The 13520-nt window shown below is 43.0% G+C and overlaps 1 protein-coding gene across 1 annotated transcript in view; it reads left to right on the top strand.

Annotated features, from left to right (window-relative positions):
* srrm3 (serine/arginine repetitive matrix 3) overlaps positions 1–9879 on the top strand; it is a 70941-nt gene extending 61062 nt beyond the window's left edge. The window contains exons 11-14 of the mRNA XM_084028532.1: positions 3890–4179; positions 4545–4796; positions 4883–5008; positions 7686–9879. Coding sequence (XP_083884658.1) covers positions 3890–4179; positions 4545–4796; positions 4883–5008; positions 7686–7953 — 936 coding nt within the window. The 3' untranslated portion in view covers positions 7954–9879. The remainder of the gene's footprint in view (positions 1–3889; positions 4180–4544; positions 4797–4882; positions 5009–7685) is intronic.
* The last annotated feature ends 3641 nt before the right edge of the window (positions 9880–13520 follow it).

The following is a 13520-nucleotide window of genomic DNA, read 5'->3' as shown; positions in this document are numbered from 1 at the left end:
AGGATATTTTGAACTATTTCCAACATCCATAAATGTATCTTTTTAAAATAAAAACTCTGCTAGCTTCGCCACACAAGTCAGTCACGTGACCTCGCCTTGTAGGTCACAGTAGTCCGTTACTTGGTCTTAATTGCTCTCTGGCCACAGGGGGGCGATAATGGCTCCATGGCAGCTTGGTACTCCAGAATGAGTTGAAGAAGATGCAGCACTCAGACATTTACTTGGATAAGCTGCACCGAGACGAGACTGACCTTAAGGCTACACATGTGCTTAACATCTCCAGCTCTAGTAGAGTTCAACACACAGCTGCTCCTCCGAGCTTCTCCAAGGGAAGGCATCCAGGACGGGGCCCCACACCGTGAATGAGCCGGTCCCAAGCTGGACTTGTCGTCCTCTTGCTCGTTATCAATGGATGTCTTCAAACACTTCAAACACACGTACATGGACTCTTGAAAATAACTGGGACAACTCACACATGTATTAACATGACTGTTATTTTAAAGGGACCCAAGCCATTTTGAATGTAAGCTCCCTGTTGACGTACCTGTGTTTATAGTGATAAATACATTAAAAAAAAAATGAATGAAAGTTGGGCTGACGTCCCAACATAGAGTAGAGACGTGCTGCTACTGAAGAAGGCCATAATGTGACTGGGGTCCCTTTCAAATGTGCTGACTCTCTAGTTGTCCATCTTAGCAGTGACTGCCCTTCCAACACTCTTCTAGCCCTCCTCTTCCTCCTCCTCCTCCTCCTCCTCTCCTACCTGTTCATCCGTGTCATGTGTGACTCACGTCTCACTCTTGTTGTCCTGGCCTTTTTCTTCCCATGTATCTTTCACATCTGCCAGCTCTGCATGTCCTCCTCTTCCTCCTTCCTCCTTCCTCCTAGCTACTCTACATGGATGTCCACTAATATGAAAAATAACTCTATCCGCTTACCTCTATCCTCCCCCCCCCCCCCCCTCCCCCCGTTTTGATACAAATATGGCTGCATTTGTACAAGCGAAAAAGACAAAGCAAATCATGTAGATTATAGATTCATCCTTTTGTTTCTAATTTTGGTTTGGATTCCATCTGGATTTTATTTTAGTTTTCTCCCTTCTATTTTTCTTTGTACTTTTTTGGTTTGTTTATTTCTAGTCTCTGGACACAATATGTAGCTTTGATACTAAAAGAGGTCATTGTCTTTTTCCCATTTCGCTGCGGAGAACGTTCCTTTCTCCTTTTTTTCTTTTTTTCTTTCTTTCCTTTTTGTGTTGATATTGCATACGTGTCACTGATTGAAATGGAAGGTAGGTAATGCTTTGCCTACGCACGTGATCTTTATGCAGATGAGAATGTGACAAGCACCCTAGCCTGAGTGACGTCAATGTTTCTCTCTCTCTCTCTCTCTCTCTCTCTCTCTCTCTCTCTCTCTCTCTCTCTCTCTCTCTCTCTTATTTACCAATGGTCTCTAACCAAATTGATTTCACTTCATGGATTATGATTGGATTACGTAGCGCTCTGGTTTTTCTCTTTCCTCCTTAACTTCATTCTGAAGTCCAATATCCCGCTCTATCTTCCAGGTCCATTTCTTTCTCCAGTTTTTCCTTTGCTTTCTCTTCTGGTAGAATGCATTCCTGTTTGTCCAGCATCTCTCTGTTTGTCGGTGAATTAGTACATCCGTCTTATGATTTCCACCACATTGATTTCCACGACTGTTTCTAACAACTGTCATAAGCACCCCTGGTTGTGTGTTTTCTTATGATACCGCTTCGTTGTCTCCCCTCTCGTGGAGAACGGCTCTTCTGTCTGCGGGGACCAGTCGGTGCTTTTGTTGTCTCTCAGATTAACGAAGCCGTTCAGGCAGCACTTTGTAATGCATGCGCAAGAGCCGGCTCTATTTGCTTTCACACAAAACGCCTTTTGGAGATTTACCCTCTTTTTATAGCCTGCGTACAGTGAGCAGTGTATAACTATGCATCACAAACCTCAGCTCCGAACTCCCACTGAAGTACTTATCCATTGTATGGGATGTATTTGAACTCCCCCTCTATAAAACACAGTTATAGGATAAGGCTGGCATTGCTTATTACAGGTTTTTCTTACTATGAGCAAATCCCTCGAAAAGACCTAAAATGTGTTCGTCCAACAGTACACTCCACCGTTAGTTACCATGACGATGGAATATTTTAAGCACAGTGGCTAGTCTGCATGCTAACATGTACAAAATCACAATGCTGATGTTTAGCTGGTGTAATGTTCATTGTGTTAGTTTAGTGTGTTAGCATGCTAACATTAGCTTATTAGCATCAATGCAGCTGAGGTTGATGGGAAATTTGGAGCGAAGCTAGCTGCTGTTGTTTTCTAAAACATCTGGGCACTGTCGTTTGTAACACAGGAGGAAATACTATTTTCAGCAGAGGATTAACGCACATTCGGTGCTCTAGTATTCTTAGCATGAGGACTGTCTGTGCTTGTTTGTTGTCTCAGATAATCCACAGTGCCCACGTTCATGCTAATGAAGGAGCATGTCACCCAATGCAAGTGCAGCTCATCAATGTAATATTTGGAGCTCCAATTTTGGTCTTTTCGTGGGATTTATTGATGAGAAGAAAAATCCAAAAATATTTCCAGACTTATCCTTTTTTTCACTTTGCACAAAATCTCAAACAATCTAATCTCATTCTCATTGTTTTATTAGTTAAATGCAAATTTACTGACATTTTAGTGACCAAATGCTTTTCTGGGGTTCTTAGTCAAGTCCCCAAACAAATAACCTTTGATTGCCGTAAAATGTGGTCGAAGCCGATGGAACATTAGCAGGAAAGTTTGCTATTGTGATAACTGTAAGTGCCCATATCAAGGAGCACTGAGGAAGTCGTTACTGCAGCCTGGAAACGTGTCAGGCAGTAAAGTAATACTCGTGGTAGATGCTATGTGGAGAACGAAAAAAATCCCTTTAACTCTCGCCAGCCAGTCGCTCTCTGATGTTTAGGAAGGTGGCTGGGCCCAGAGGATTTACTCTCGGTGTGAGGGATTCCCTGCACACTGTGGTTCTCCTCTTTGCTTTTGAGTTCTTTTCCATTGATTTCCATGCATTGTCTCATGAGTCACTGGCAGGGAAGGGTTTTGTGTCTTTTTCTCTTGCATTTTGTGAATCTAATGATGCACTTATGTTGCCCCACTTTTCCCTTTTCTTCATACCTTACCTACTAAAGGAGGGAATACCACTTTATTGGTAAGTGGATGTTAACCAGAAGGGAGTTAAACAAGAGTAACCATTGAAAAAAAACAAAGAAAATGGGTCGCTGTTCACATCTCAGCAATTGTCTACAGGAAAAAAAAATCCAGAAAGAGAAAAATTGAGTAGCAGACGATTTGTTTTCTGATTCGATTGATTCAATAATTGTGATCTTTATTTTGTTCCTTCCATTTCTGTGATGTTCCGTCAAGTTGTCTTCTCTTTCTGTTTTGTTTCATTTTTTTTAACCATTACTAAAAAAAAAACAACCTGAAGAAGTCCTCTTTTTCTACTCTACAAATCTATAGCTCTGTACTTTCTGCCTTTGCTCTTAAACTTATTTTGTTCACAGTTTTGTTTATTTTTTTCCCTCTCTTCCTCCTCCTCCTAGTTTCTTTTTGTTTGTTTTTGCGATTATGATTTCTTCAACTCATTATGGTTTTGCATGCCAAGTATTGCATGCGCTGCACCATAGAGGACTATCTATAAGCCATATGGAGAAAACCTAGACCTTTTTTCTTTTAGATGTTTACCTTCTTTTGGCAAGTACACCGTAGCGCTCAATCACCAGCCTGGAAACACTCTAATGCTCTTTTTGTCCTTTTTTTCTTTTTTTTTTTTCTTTCTGTTCTTTTTTTTCCTTTGTTGGTCATCATTTTTTCTACAGAAGCTCCGTCTGCTGACTGCTAACTCTACCAGCATCCAGTCCACTCTGCTGAGAGAGCACAAGCTCCACAGCGCCCCCAGCAGGAGCCAGGCAGGACAGATGTGCGCAGCAGGAGAGGCTGGGAGTGTGGACGGCAGGAACACCGCTGTAGGGAGCTCCGTAACCCAGACGACAGGGAGGCGAGGGAGCCAGCGAGGCCAGAATAAGACCTCCCCTGCACACAGCAGCGACTCAGCCCACTCCCAGCACAACCACGCTCACAGAGGGAGGAACTCCCGTCACCAGAGAAAGTACGTTTTCACTCCCACTGCAGGACTTGGTGTAGCAATACATCTTTCCACTTTAGGGCCCAATCCCAGTTCCCCCTTAAGCCTCAAGCCCTGAACCCTCAGGGTCTCAACTGACGTCACGTGGTAAACGCTTGACTGTGAGACGCTGCAATGGTTTGAAAAGGCATAATACAGATGGGACAGCACTTGACATCACATAACATTTTCATCTCATGGTCTATGGTTTAACGTCACAACGCTATGAACTGTGGGTAATTAACTTAGGCAAAGTCTGCAGGAATGCAGACTTCCGGAAAGTGGCATAAAGACATAAAGGGCTTGAGAACTGCTTGATCTTTGCTGTATTTTTATGCCCGTTTCTCCAGGACAAAAGGCGGCCACTCTTCCAAGCGTCACCACCGCTCCAGTCGGGGTCAGGCACACCACCGGAGCACGTCAGCATCTCCGGGACGCCACCCACACACGTCTGGCAGGAAGAAGGAGGAGTCTCGGAGCAAACCAAACCTCCGGCAGCGCAGCAGCTCCTGGAGCAGCGGGCGCTCATCCTCTCGCTCCGCCTCCAGAGACAGAGGCCTCAGCAAGGCCAAGTCCCCCCACAACCGACAGAACAACTCCAGGTGAAACCTCCTTGTCTTTTTATTTCAAAGCTTCTGGTTTAAATCTCCTGATCTGTCGTGCTGATGGTGTTCTGTGTGTCGTGCAGAGAGAGGGACAGCCCAAACCGCTCCGACGACGACAGCCGAGCTCGCCGCCGTTCACGCAGCTACTCGCCCATTCGCAAGAGGAGAAGAGATTCACCCAGCTTCATGGAGGCTCGCAGGATCACCAGGTAACACAGCTGTCCAGCATCCTGATCGTATGTTTTCTATCAGATCAGACATTTACTCACAACTTTGTGGACTTTCTTCCAGCAGACAGAGTAATACGGCTCCTACAAGACGGTTTGTTTGTGTTGTATTTTATTTTCAGCTTTTACACTTCTGGGTATTAAATCTAATATCAAACAGCAGGCACAATGGGATGAGGCGTGTTCCTGCTTTTCTACATTAATATCAGTCTGGCTAATAATAAATTATAATGAAATTCTGCTTTCCACAACAACAACATATTAAAAATGAAACTTTCCTTGAGAGAGGCCTTTATTGCCTTAAAGGAGTCATCACCAGGAAATCGCAATTTCTCTTGTTAAAACATGCATATCTGTGTTTGACCTCAGTTGAAACTTGCCTGAAAGGCTGGAGTTTGAAAGTGGCGCCGTTTTTTCGCTTCTGCTCTTTTTCCGAACAGGAATAGCACACAAGGGTGTGCATTCCTAAAGCACGAGATTTTGATTCTGCGCCTTCGGTGACGTCACCGTGGCGGCTACTTGCATAAGCCCACCCCTCTTTCACCACCCAACCCCGCCCCGTCCGCTACCTGAAATCGCCGAAGCGCCGCCATTATGTTTTGGAGTCTGCATGCAGGCAAGCCCCCCCGGCTCTGTCCTTCCTGCGGCGAATCAACGCGCGCCTCATTACATATTATACAATGCACATCCGGACCAGTCAAAACCTCGCGCGTAATCTCGCGTGATAAAATCGCGGTACGAAAAAGGGTCAGAACAAGCTCAATGTTTGATTAAAATTTTTTTTTTTTTTTCTAATAAGTTTTACGAATTGATCCAAAGCGATCCAAGGGGGGCTGGATACGTATAAAACCAGGTGATGACTCCTTTAAAGGTGCTATTGACAACATTGACAACATCCAGCCACTAGATGTCGCACTCCCCCCTTACATTGCATTCACGTCACAAAGCGCATGCCCCTCAATTGGTTGCCAGTTCGTTGCACAACCTGCAGTTTCATGGTGAGTGGAGTGACACTCTGACAGACTCACTCATGTCAAGTGATGAATCTTTCGTTGTAAGCCTCACGTTACACATCTACACGGGGTAAACAAAACATTCATTTTGGACCCATCAATTTTTTCAAATTGATTAATTCACAATCAAAAAATGTGAATTTCAAAAAAGTGATTCTTCAATTCTACACCTTTCTAAAAGCTCTGTGGATGTATTATTCTTTCTTTTTTTAATTATTCTTTCAAATAAAAATGTTATCAATATGACCTTTAACTTTGATTGACAGTCAAGTCAAACATTGGAGAATATAAACTCTACATGAATACAGATTAAATTAGTTATTGTTGTTGTTTCATTACCCTGAAAACATGCAGAGGATGTCCTTTTTTTTTGTTTTGGCTGAAGTCTGCAGTCTGCAGTCTGCAGGATGTAGTTTGTGGTTAAACTGGCAGGTGTTTCTGTCCATTATATCAATGAGGTTGGCTGACCAACACAAACACCTCTCTGAATAATGTAACACAATTGAACAACGCCACAAACAACAGCCTCCAAAAATACTATGAGGTTGACTCAAAGCCTCTCTAAAACAGTTCAAATAGAAATGAAGGTGGGTATTCATTTAGGATTGTTGTATCAGAAACGTTAGTGTGGCAGAAAATCAATATAATAATGAAGAATTACAACTTGAAATGTGTATTGATTTATTGAGCTTATTTGATCTCTTAATTCACTGATTTGTGTGTTTTTTAATTGTTAGTTATGAGAACGTAAAGAGAAAAGTGCTAAATAACGTCAGGGGTGAAATGTGTGTACCTTGTCATCTTTCACTCCGGTCCTAAAGGTCCTGATGCCAAGACAACGGGATGCTGCAGAACTGCTGCAGGCTAGTTACCCTGGTAACAGTTGCCGTGCAGCAGGAACTGTCTGACTCCTGAAACTCGGCCCCAACAGCAAACCATCAGAGCTCCCCTGAGTAAACCTGGCCTCCTCCTGTTTATTTCTCTGTCCTCTTTCTGCTCCTTCGTCTCCTTCCTGAAAGGAACTCACAGCACCTCTAAAGCTACACCCCTCTGCGGTTAGGCACTAATGTTGTAACACGAGGATGCAGAGATTAAAACGCTATCACGGTCTATTATGCTGGATATCTCTATTGCACACGCTCTGTTTTCCCGTGGAAGATATAGAAGACACAGCAATCTGCACGCCGCTGAAATGACAAGGTGAAAGACACCTTGCAGCAGCAGGGACACCTTGATAGCGTTTATCTCTCTCCGCACTGTTGACTGTTGATTTCTCTGGGTGTCGGCCTCCACTGAGAAGATGAGGTTCTCTTGGGGACTAACAGCTAATTACCTTACAGGAAGCACTTCCAGGGTGGCTATTAACAAGGCAATTTATGCTTAAGCTTAAACTAACGACATGCATTACTCTGCAAAGTGTGTGTGAGTGTGTGTGGAGCTTCTTTTTTTTTAACCCACATCGCTGCTCTCTTTCAGATCCTGTTCTGATCATAAGTCTATCACTTCCGTAATCTAACACTGATTTGCTACTAAATCTTTGTCTTAACACATCATGTGTGTTTTTCCATCGGCCTGACCACGACTAACTCGTCAGAGTGTCCGATGTGAGCGTTAACGCCCCCGTCTCCTGCTCCCTCTCTCCCCAGTGCTCGGAAGCGGCCGATCCCGTACTACCGGCCCAGTCCTTCGTCGTCCAGCTACGACAGCAGCCCGTCGCGGTCCAGCCGCAGCCGCAGCTACAGCAGCTACAGCCGCAGCAGAAGCCACAGCCGGAGCCACAACCGGAGCCACAGCCGGAGCCGGAGCTGGAGTCGAAGCCGCAGCCAGAGCCGGAGCTGGAGCCGCAGCAAGAGTCGCTCCCGCAGCCACCACAGTTACTACAGCCGCAGCAGCTACGACAGCCCCGGCTTCTGAACGCATGGGGAACGACAGAGGAGGAGTCCCACTCATTGTACTGTGCTCCGGTTCAGCCGTGACCTTTAACCCTCCACAGTGGGGCCCGTAACTCCCCGACCCCAGACCATCATCTCTTTCACACTCAGAGCCTGGATCAACGAGGAGAAATGTATTTTGATATAGCACATTAATGCGAAAATTGTCCGTCATCGTTCATGTCTTCACGTAAACAAGGTATTAACGGAAATGGCTGACATGTCAAAAAATGAATTTGGTAGAGCCCAAAGAACAAATCTTGCTGTATGTTAGCACTTTCTTTCTCTTCTTCCACAACGCAACCAAAAATGAATCCATTAAAAAGTATATACTATATAAATATATACATATATATATAATATATATCCTAACAATAGGAGCTGAGTAGAAGACATAAAGGGGACACATCAACGGCTTACTGTACATTTCAGAAAACCATCATCATCATGTCCTCATCACCCCAAAGACTTCCATTTCACCGAAGCACAGAGATCAACGGAAGTTAGAACAAACGAGGAAGTGGAACGGGGAGCGAAAAAAAGAAAAAAGAAAGGAACTTTTTTTTAAATAATCAACAACTGTATTATATAGGTTTGTCTGTATAGATGTAAAGTATCTTAAGTTCTGGCTTTGTAAACTATGCACTGTATATTCCATCTAGTTTGAGGAGGCTTGTTAAGCATGATGCATCAGGAGAGACTGGAAGGAGAGTAGAGAGCGCCTGTGCTCCCGCTGGCCTATACAGTACGTCAGCCACCTGCATACAGAGGTAGAAGGGACTATTTATTATGTCATTTTACTCTTCCCTGTTTAAATTATTATGTTGATTCCACTAATGCTGACTTTATGTGAGAGTGAGTGTGAGTGTGAGTGTGAGTGTGAGTGTGTGTGTGTGTGTGTGTGTGTGTGTGTGTGTGCGTGTCCCCTCTGGGACGACCAGTGAGGTAATTATTTATGTGTCCACCGCTGCAGCCTGCACCTGCGGCTGCTGCACGGTACTGTACAGGAAAAAACTGTCTGCAAAACGTCTCCATGCATACATTTGTGTTGACCACAGCTGTTTAATGATTACTGTATTTATTTGTTTATTTATTATTTAATTTATTTATCATTTCTGCCACGAGCAAGTAAAGCATCATTCTTCGGAGATGAGATTGTGATGCAAATGTATTTCCCTTTGAAAATGTACTGTTCATGTCCACGTTTTTACACGGAAATCAGTCTTTCGGCGTCGCGAGGGCTCACTGTCACTACCAGATGAGCGGGCAGGGTGAAGATTCACAGCTGTGGGTTTTAAAACGCTCTGATTGTAGCTGGTGGCATGAAGTCTTTGGCCACAGTTACCCCCACGACTGCCATTATGGCATACCGGCCTATTGTGGTGGTTGATTTTAGTGCAAGCCATTGTGGCTCTGCCTGCATTGAGGAGGATGAGCCTGGAACAGAAACACACATCCCCCCGTGTGGAGAGGAGAGTCCATTATTCTATTCTACTGTATGTTTCCAGCCACCACATATTCTAATCCCTCGTATAATGGGCTGCAACGTGTTCCCGTCAGAGGTCCCCTGGTTTCCAGCTTCAGCGGGAGAATAGTTGTGATGTAAACCTGGCGGAGCAGAGACATCAGCGGACTCTGTCATGCCTCCACTTATCTACAGCTTCAGTAGTGCAGTAAACAAACTGGCGACACAATCAGGGATCACCCTAAGTCTTCCTTTCCATTCGTCCGGCCTCGTGTCACTCACACAGTGTTGCATTCCCAGCGTAACCAGACTTAACCCGACTATGATACTCTGCAATCCTGTTAATTTATTCCAAGTATAGCGTCGCCCCTTTGGTTCTGCAAGTCATTCTTTGTAGTGTACAAGTTATTATACCTGACAATAAACAGAAACAAATGGGGAAGTAATTAGACTCTGGTCTTCTTCTTTTGTAACGTCAGGTGCTATGCGTGTGTTCACCAACAGATGGCGCTGATGAGAGCCTCCCAGTAGTGATGATGGACAACTTGAAACCTCATTGTGAGCTAGAATGTTCTCCAGCTCTGCAGGACCTCCAGATAAACCAGGACTGGCGGGAGGGTGTGGTATATTTAGGGACTGTGGAGACTTCTCAACATTATAATCGCAGCAGAAGTATTTATACTTATTACTAATAAGTTATTAGTAATTATACTATATACGTGTGCTGTGATACAGGCAGCTGTAACCCTGTGGAAGCTAACCGGCTAACAGAAAGTGCTACCGCTATTAACCTCTGTGCTGTCCTGTCTGTGTACACACGTATGTAAGTACAATGAAGATAAATATGTTTAAACAGCATGATTAGTGTAACGCCAAAACCTAATCCCCCAAAATACCAACGGGACATTGGACAGGAGCATTTAGCGAAATGTCACGTTACCCGACGACGAAACATGTTACGTACAATTGTGGGTCTGGGACGTTTTCTTTATTTTTTTTTTACGTTCTTCACGACCAAAGCACTCAAGGAACCAACGGTCTGACAGCATATTGATCAGTTCTGGCGGTGAGCCGCACGTTTTTACTTGTACGAAGTGAACAGTTGGGCCTCCAGTGAGAAGGATCTATTTTCAGAGGAGGAAGAAGAAAAGAGGGAGCAGGTGCTCCACGGCCTTCAGGCGGAGGTGAGTAGCGTCATTTCCTTTTCTGCCACAGACGTTTAAAAGTACATGGCCACCCTTTTAGGGTTAATTTAACTCCTCGCTCACAATGAGAGGCTTCAGTTATGTAAGTAATGTGTAAAAAAAAATATGTGACATAAAAACCAGAGCCACACGGAGTGAAATGTGTTTATGGGGCAGATACACTTCATCTTCAGTAGTCTGCTAACGTACGTTAGCATTTTAGCATTGGCAACACGGTGGAGAAAAGGACATTAACGTTAGCTATGTGTGCACTCTTTGTCAATGAAGCGTAAAATATCACAAAGAACATATGTGAAATCCATGGCACAATTCAAACGGGACCAGAAAATAATTTGTATCTACCCATTGAATCGCATTGATATTTTTTTGCTTTTGAGGACCCATGTCCCGGAAATGGAGGGGCGGGACTTCACCACTCTATACCGTTAACTACATTTTAGGGGTTTAAACACTTGGAACAAAGCGTTTGTTTTTTCTTCAGTCTATGTTTTAAAGGCAGAATGAGTTTAGACACTCATAACTCACTAACATCAAACTCACTCAGTGCAGTTGAGCCAATGTCAACTGTACTTTAAAAAAAGTAAGAGAGAATAACATGACAATGATTCATGATATTATCCCAATAATCATCCAAATATGCGTAAATCTCTAATACTTCTGTATCATGTTTTTTTTCCCAATCTGGCTCTATTTTTCACTTCTCTACCATGACAGCAAACTAGACAGCTTTTTACATCACCTGTGACAATATTTGCAATTACCCTGATAATCCACCACGATTAGGGGTGTGAATCTTTGGCTTCACTTCGATTCGATTAACGATACAGTAGTTTTCGATTCAAGGACGATTTTTTTCTTTTGTAACGATTCGATTCGATTCTGTAAACCACGATTCAATTCAGTAACTTGTAACCAAAATTCAATATCCATGAAATAAACATGCAATAATGCAAGTGAGACTATCTGTATTATTTTGAAAGGTGAAAAATAACATATTTATTCTCGAAAAAAGTAGTCCTGCATAATATTTTATGCTGACTACAAAAATGTAATTAAACATTGCTCAGTTATTTTTAACATTTTTCAATAGACTACATGCTGGCAGCGGAGAGAGTGTCTTAGACGTATTAAAACATTAATCATAAGTAAGAATCACGATTCATCTGATTAAATTATATCGATTATTGGTGAAACCAAAACGATTCATTGATCTATAGGACTGACAATCGATTAATTGATTAATCGAATGAATCGTTACACCTCTAACCACGATCAAATGAACCTCTTGCTAAAAGATGTTGACTCATGGGGATGAAACCACTCTCCAAAAGTTTGTATTAATTGTTTTTCTTTTCTTTTTTATTCTTTTGAAATCGAATGTAGTGCAGACTGAGTGTCTGTGTTAGACTGAACCCTCTGACTCACATTATAGCTGGATCCTATAAGTGCAGGGTGACAGGGTGCAACACGGGAGCCGTTCCCAAAAGCAGAACATCACGTTTGAGTGCCGGTGCGACGCTGGTAGGAACACATCTGTGACATACAGTAAAGCCACACAGTAGCAACAACAAGCTGTCAGCACCTTTGAGAAACCTCAGCTCATTAATTCCCCGTTCATGACATTAGTAGCATAAGGGGTTGCAGAAACGTCACTGATACTGATCTGATAACAGCCAACTGTGAGGCTGCATGTCAGCTGAATGTGGTAGATAATGTAAGTTTGCCCCCTCAGTTTCAACACTGCATCCTGGTTTAAACCTTTTCATAGTGTGTGAGTGTGTGTTAATGAGTGTGTGTGGGATGTTCTCTTTCATCCAGGTCACTCACTGACATTCCCCTGTGTATTTAATATGAGGCTGATAATAGCTTCGTGCTTCCTGTACTGTATGTCATGGCCTATAAAGAGCCATGTTAGAAACGGCATGGTAACTATCTAAGTCTGGGGTTGTATTGGGGTGGGGGTCAAATTCCTGTTCTTGATCACTTTCTACATGTTTGTAGTATACACTGTATATACAAAGTGAACGTAGTCATCGTAGTCATGACGTAGTCAGGGTGACGTAGTCGTAGTGACGTAGTCATGGTGACGTCACCCATTGGTTTGTGGACTATGGTTTTCGTCATCATCTTGTAATTTTTGCAACCAGTAAACACAAGTAACTATATTAGTACTCTTGAGGAGCTACGGGTGGCACGAACACAAGCGAGCAGCAACCGTACTGCATCTGGATTCTGTGAAGTTGTTAATAAAGTTAGCTTCATAATTCAAGATCAACTTTACAGCTAAGTGTTGAAGTCATCTCAGTAGCTAATTGCATTGGTAGTGATGGTAGCTGTCAATCACAAGGTAGCCCCGCCCTAAAGCATCCCATGCTTTCTGGTCTATTTGACTCTAAATGGACCATCATTTACTAAATGAACGTCATGCTGTATTGAAGAAGACTTGAAACTAGAGATTGAGACTATAAACTCATGTTTACAATGTTTACTGAGATAATAAATCAAGTGAAAAGTAGACTTCTATACAGAGAGAATGCAATGTCGAGCTGAAATGACAAATGTATTTTGAACCCTATTAGATTCCATCCCTGGTCATATTATGCACCACTTTAACAATATATGCTAAAATAAGTACATATTTTTAACTTTAAGTCCAATATCTTTTTCTTCCTGAAACACAATAACACATGCTTACATCAGCTAGTACCAACCATTTGAACCAATAATATCATGACATCCATCCATCCATCAATCTGCAACTTCAGCTCTGCACAGAGTGAGAGGAGGTTGTGAGTTAATCTTTCAGCCATCAATTCAAATTCCTCCCAACATTGTGTTCCCGCCTGCCGATCCCGTTTCACTCCGAAATACATCACCATA

This window comes from Eutrigla gurnardus (assembly GCF_963514095.1).
Source record: "Eutrigla gurnardus genome assembly, chromosome: 15".
Lineage (NCBI taxonomy): Eukaryota > Metazoa > Chordata > Actinopteri > Perciformes > Triglidae > Eutrigla > Eutrigla gurnardus.
Note: the sequence above shows the minus strand (reverse complement) of the source record. Positions and strands in the feature narration are given on the sequence as shown.